Source organism: Leptonychotes weddellii, chromosome 4 (genome assembly GCF_054177405.1).
Source record: "Leptonychotes weddellii isolate Sample4059 chromosome 4, ASM5417740v2, whole genome shotgun sequence".
Taxonomy (NCBI): domain Eukaryota; kingdom Metazoa; phylum Chordata; class Mammalia; order Carnivora; family Phocidae; genus Leptonychotes; species Leptonychotes weddellii.
In genome coordinates this window covers 98,281,241-98,286,211 of record NC_138372.1, presented here as the reverse complement: position 1 = coordinate 98,286,211, position 4,971 = coordinate 98,281,241, and the positions used below count along the sequence as shown (strand labels likewise).

Genomic DNA, 4,971 nt, shown 5'->3' with positions numbered 1-4,971 from the left:
AGCCAGGCCCGCTTTAGAAATCACACTTCCTAGGACTTATCTAGCTCTCTGAGAGCACGAATAACTGGCAAGCTAAAGAAGTAAAATTACCTCTCTTGAAAATACTTAGGCACTTTTTTTCGTCTCCACTGAAATCCCGAAGAACAGCCCATTTTGAACCAGAATAATTTAGTCTGACAACAGATTCTTCCTCTGTTCACAGCTGTCCCAGAGGGAGGAGCTGAAATCTGAACCTCTCCGCTGTGATTGGATCCTTCTTGCAAAAGAGAGGAAAAAAAAACCCTCCCAGCCAAAACGGGCTCAGTTCGTAAAGGAGCCAGGCGACTTCAGAGGCGCCGGCCCGTCCGCCTGCCGCACCTGAGCGCGGCCCCAGCCTGAGCCCAGCCGGCCGCGATGCTCTAGGGACCGGCCGCCTCCTCCCGCCGGACCGTTATCCGCGCCGGGCGCCCGCCGGACCCGCCGGCAAGATGCCGCGCTCTTTCCTGGTCAAGAAGCATTTCAACGCCTCCAAAAAGCCCAACTACAGCGAACTGGACACACACACAGGTAAAAAATAAATAAATAAAATTTAAAAAGGAAATGATACCTATCATCTCTCTCTCTCTCTCTAGATTATATATATATATGTGTGTATATATATATGTATATATATATACATATATATTGATACATGTTACAACTCAAATATTATTACAAAAGAACCAAAGACAAAGTTGTTTTCCTTTCAAACAGTGTCCTAAAAGAGAGTTCAGATTCTTTTGATCATTTAGGGTAAGTTTTAATTCAAAACTTTTAGAACTCTTAACTGACAAGGAAAACTTCATTCAACTCTTGCAACTTCATTTTCTAAAGCTTGTATATACATGCATAATGAGTATATGGAGGATGAGTAACACAATATGTAAATGTTGAATTATTGCTTTTTTCATGTAATAAGGCTCCTTTCCTTCAGAGAGCAGCTTGATCTACACGTATCTTTGTACTCACAGTCATAGAACCTGCAAATAACCCATGCATAAAACAGAAAATAACTTTTTTGTATCTTTAAAATAATATATAAGTTTTTCCTCCTCAGTGCAGACTGTGAAGGCACTCACTTGGCTGCACTCCCTCACTGCACAGCATGTTATAGCTCCTGTCACACTATATATGCAGGAGGCATAGATGTGCATTAAAGCACAGTAACTCTGTAGCAGCAAGGGTGGAAATGAAATGTTTTATCAATGCCTATGTCTTCCTAAATGAGTCTATTTACTTCATTATAAAGTCCTCTGTGTGTGTTGTGTTGCAAAGTAGCCCCTTAGTGTGTTTTCAAGTTATTTTTTTACCTTAATCTTCTTTCCTTTCCTTTTCTTTCCCCTAGTGATTATTTCCCCATATCTCTATGAGAGTTACCCCGTGCCTGTCATACCACAACCAGAGATCCTCAGCTCGGGAGCATACAGCCCCATTACCGTGTGGACTACGGCAGCTCCATTCCACTCCCCATTATCCAATGGCCTCTCTCCTCTTTCTGGATACCCCTCAACCTTGGGGCGAGTGAGCCCCCCTCCTCCATCTGACACCTCATCCAAGGACCACAGTGGCTCAGAAAGCCCCATTAGTGATGAAGAGGAAAGACTACAATCCAAGCTTTCAGACCCCCATGCCATTGAAGCTGAAAAGTTTCAGTGCAATTTATGCAATAAAACCTATTCAACTTTTTCTGGGCTGGCCAAACATAAGCAGTTGCACTGTGACGCCCAGTCTAGGAAATCTTTCAGCTGTAAATACTGTGACAAGGAATATGTGAGCCTGGGCGCCCTTAAGATGCACATTCGGACCCACACTTTACCTTGTGTCTGCAAGATCTGTGGCAAGGCGTTTTCCAGACCCTGGTTACTTCAAGGACACATTAGAACTCACACTGGTAAGAGAAAAACGTAGCCAGAAATGTTACTGTCTGATAGAATGAAGCTCTGGGCTGGCTGTTGAATTTGCATTAAGTAGTGACACAGTGTTTTTAATGATGGATGATCATTTATAGCTACTTCCTGATGACTCAAAAAGTTGTTAGAGCAGAGCGCTCCATTTCTTGTTAACAACCTCTGCTCCAGAGACTGCAAACAGCATTTAGACTTTGGAAAGTAGATTCAGAAGGTTTGGTATCAAAGATCAGCTAAAAAATCAGGAAAGATGTACTTGAATGTGTGTTCTGTGAAACTGCTCCCAGTATTCAGCAAACACAGATGTTGCTATCTTAATCAATTGCTCTGGTAGATATGTGAACGGCTTGCCTATAGTCTTCTGTTGGTAACATTCTTGCTGTGATATCTATCACCCCTTAGCAAGTTGGATAGTTAGAACTGAATTTACTCTCCATTGTTTTATTATGTTTTGTTTTTTGCTGCTGAATATTTTATTCCTAACACAAAATCATCCTAGGGAGCCAAGGCATTTATCCAACCTTAGTCATAATACAGAAGGAGGGAAAAGGGGAAATATTAGGAAATATTGGGAGGAGCTCAACATTAGCTGCACCTGCTGAAGCAGAAAGCTTTAATATGTGAAAGTCCTAGAACTACATGAAATATTTCTGCATGACTGGCAGCAGTAACAATATTCTTGGTGTGATTTTTTTTAATGCAATATTCAAATTTATCTTAAAGGGCCAGATATGAAAAAAAGTATCTGTTATGGGGAATTTTAATCAAGTTTTTTTTTTGACAAAATGTGATTGTTATTCGCAAATGTTATCTGAATGTTATCTGACTTCATGTTTCCTCTAAAAACACTGACTGTCTTTCTTTCTCAACCCCCACCCCCACCCCCACCCCCAGGGGAGAAGCCTTTTTCTTGCCCTCACTGCAACAGAGCATTTGCAGACAGGTCAAATCTGAGGGCTCATCTGCAGACCCACTCGGATGTAAAGAAATACCAGTGCAAAAACTGCTCCAAAACCTTCTCCAGAATGTCTCTTCTGCACAAACATGAGGAATCTGGCTGCTGTGTAGCACACTGAGTTACGCAATCAATGTTTACTCGAACAGAATGCATTTCTTCACTCCGACTCCAAATGACAAATAAAAGTCCAAAGGCATTTTCTCTTGTGCTTACCGACCAAATAATGTGTATAGACACACAGACACACGGACACACACACACACAAACACACACACACACAGGCACACACAGGCACACACACTAAAAGCTGCAAGAGCACGAAATCCATGTGTTCATATTTAATCCTTTCCATGTGAAGTTTAAAATTACTATATATTTACTGACAGCTAGATTGAGAGGATAAAAGACAAGAATCTTTCTCTTCAAAAGATGAAGCAAAAAGCACATTGCATCTTTTCTCACTAAGAAAGAATGCAAAGATTTACATTGCTGCCAAATCATTTCAACTGAAAAGAACAGTATTGTTTTGTAATAGAGTTTGTAATAGAATTTCCTATAGGAAGAGAATTTGCCAGACACTATCTCAGGTGCCTTATAAAGTATTCCAAGTTTACTTCATTACATGTCTGATGTCTGGTTATCATTGTTGAACTAAAGCCTTTTTTGATTACCTGTAATGCTTTAAACTGTATTTTTAAGAGAGAGACCAAGAAAGAGAAAAAAAAAGAACAAGAACAAAACACAGGAGAATGTATTGAGTGTTTTGTTTTCGTTTTTGTTTTCACCAATAAAGAGTATGCTCCTTGGGGGAGGAGGGAAAGAATAGCTTTGAACATTCCTGGTGCATGCTCCATGTCTTACCTTTTAAAAGAATTTTTAATGATTTTCTAAAATTAATTAAAGATGGGAATAAGTGCAAGAAAGGATTCTTAGAAACTCAGTAATGTACTTAAACTATTTTAAATGCATACAACAAATGCAATCCATACAGCACCCTTCCAAGTGCCTTTTTAAAGTAATTGTATAGATGATGAGTCAATGTAAATTTGTGTTTATTTTTATATGATTGAATGAGTTTTGTATGAAAGTGAGATGTTGTCTATAGCTGATGTCTATAAACAACCTGAAGACTTGTGAAATCAATGTTTCTTTTTTAAAAAACAATTTTTAAAGGTCCTTTTTTACAATAAACATTTTTGATTTAAAATCTATTGTTTGTATACTATTTTCAGAGACTTTACTTACTTCATGATTTGTATCAAACTTCTATACAAAGAATTGTTTTTTCTTAATAAGAGAAAAAGTGAATAACATTTTTATGAATATCAAGTGTTATTTTATGTATTAGATTATAATAAAGTATACTGCTAGTATTTTTTCTTTACTCTTAAGATAATACTGTCACATTCAAAAAGATAATATCACAATAGTAATAGTTTGTTAGTATATCCCTTTAACAAAAAATCGCACTTCGGAGTGCTAAAAATATTCATATTATTAATGGTCAAGAATACTTTTCAAAACTTTTTATTTATGATGACTTTATTAGGTTGCTCTTTGCAATCAAATTACAATCACTCATTGTAATGAGTGATTATCACATAGACCCTGGAATAGTTTAAGATTTTTTTTGAATAGTTTAAGATTTTTAAAAGAAATATCATTTAATGAGATGTAAGAGAAAAAATAGAAAATCTACATGAAAAGATCAGGATAAAATGGATTTATCATATATTACACAAGTTGGAAAATTAAACCATGCAAAGAAAATTCCACATTTAGTGATATAAAAGAAGGGATAGGTTTGATGGGAGCAGGGATAAATTATACAAAGTTAAGTTTTTCATTTATAGTTTTTTGAACAAGTCCTGACCCAAACTCAAGATATATTTAATAAAATATAGCTCGAGCAGCCATTCCATATACAAGCACATGCTTACAAAATTCTTGGATACTAACTCATATGTAAAAATGTTAACCATTATAGGCATTGTGACAATTACCAAAGTGTATTTGAATCCAAACTCCAAACCCATTATGAGGATAGTTCCTGCTACCATTAAGCACTTCTTGTATACTCAGAACTTG

General features: G+C 37.2%; 1 protein-coding gene across 1 annotated transcript; it reads left to right on the top strand.

Annotated features, from left to right (window-relative positions):
- The first annotated feature begins 289 nt into the window (after nucleotides 1-289).
- Nucleotides 290-4,090, top strand: SNAI2 (snail family transcriptional repressor 2). Its single transcript, XM_006727662.3, has 3 exons — nucleotides 290-546; nucleotides 1,364-1,909; nucleotides 2,820-4,090. The coding sequence occupies exons 1-3, from the start codon at nucleotides 468-470 to the stop codon at nucleotides 2,999-3,001; spliced, it is 807 nt and encodes a 268-aa protein (XP_006727725.1). The 5' UTR covers nucleotides 290-467; the 3' UTR covers nucleotides 3,002-4,090.
- Nucleotides 4,091-4,971: the final 881 nt, after the last annotated feature.

Excerpts from the sequence above, each read along its gene's own strand:
- SNAI2 (XM_006727662.3), top strand. The coding sequence starts at position 468 with ATGCCGCGCTCTTTCCTGGTCAAGAAGCATTTCAACGCCTCCAAAAAG. Across the intron at positions 547-1,363 it reads CGAACTGGACACACACACAG|TGATTATTTCCCCATATCTC; the intron begins GTAAAAAATAAA and ends TCTTTCCCCTAG. Across the intron at positions 1,910-2,819 it reads ACACATTAGAACTCACACTG|GGGAGAAGCCTTTTTCTTGC; the intron begins GTAAGAGAAAAA and ends CCCCACCCCCAG.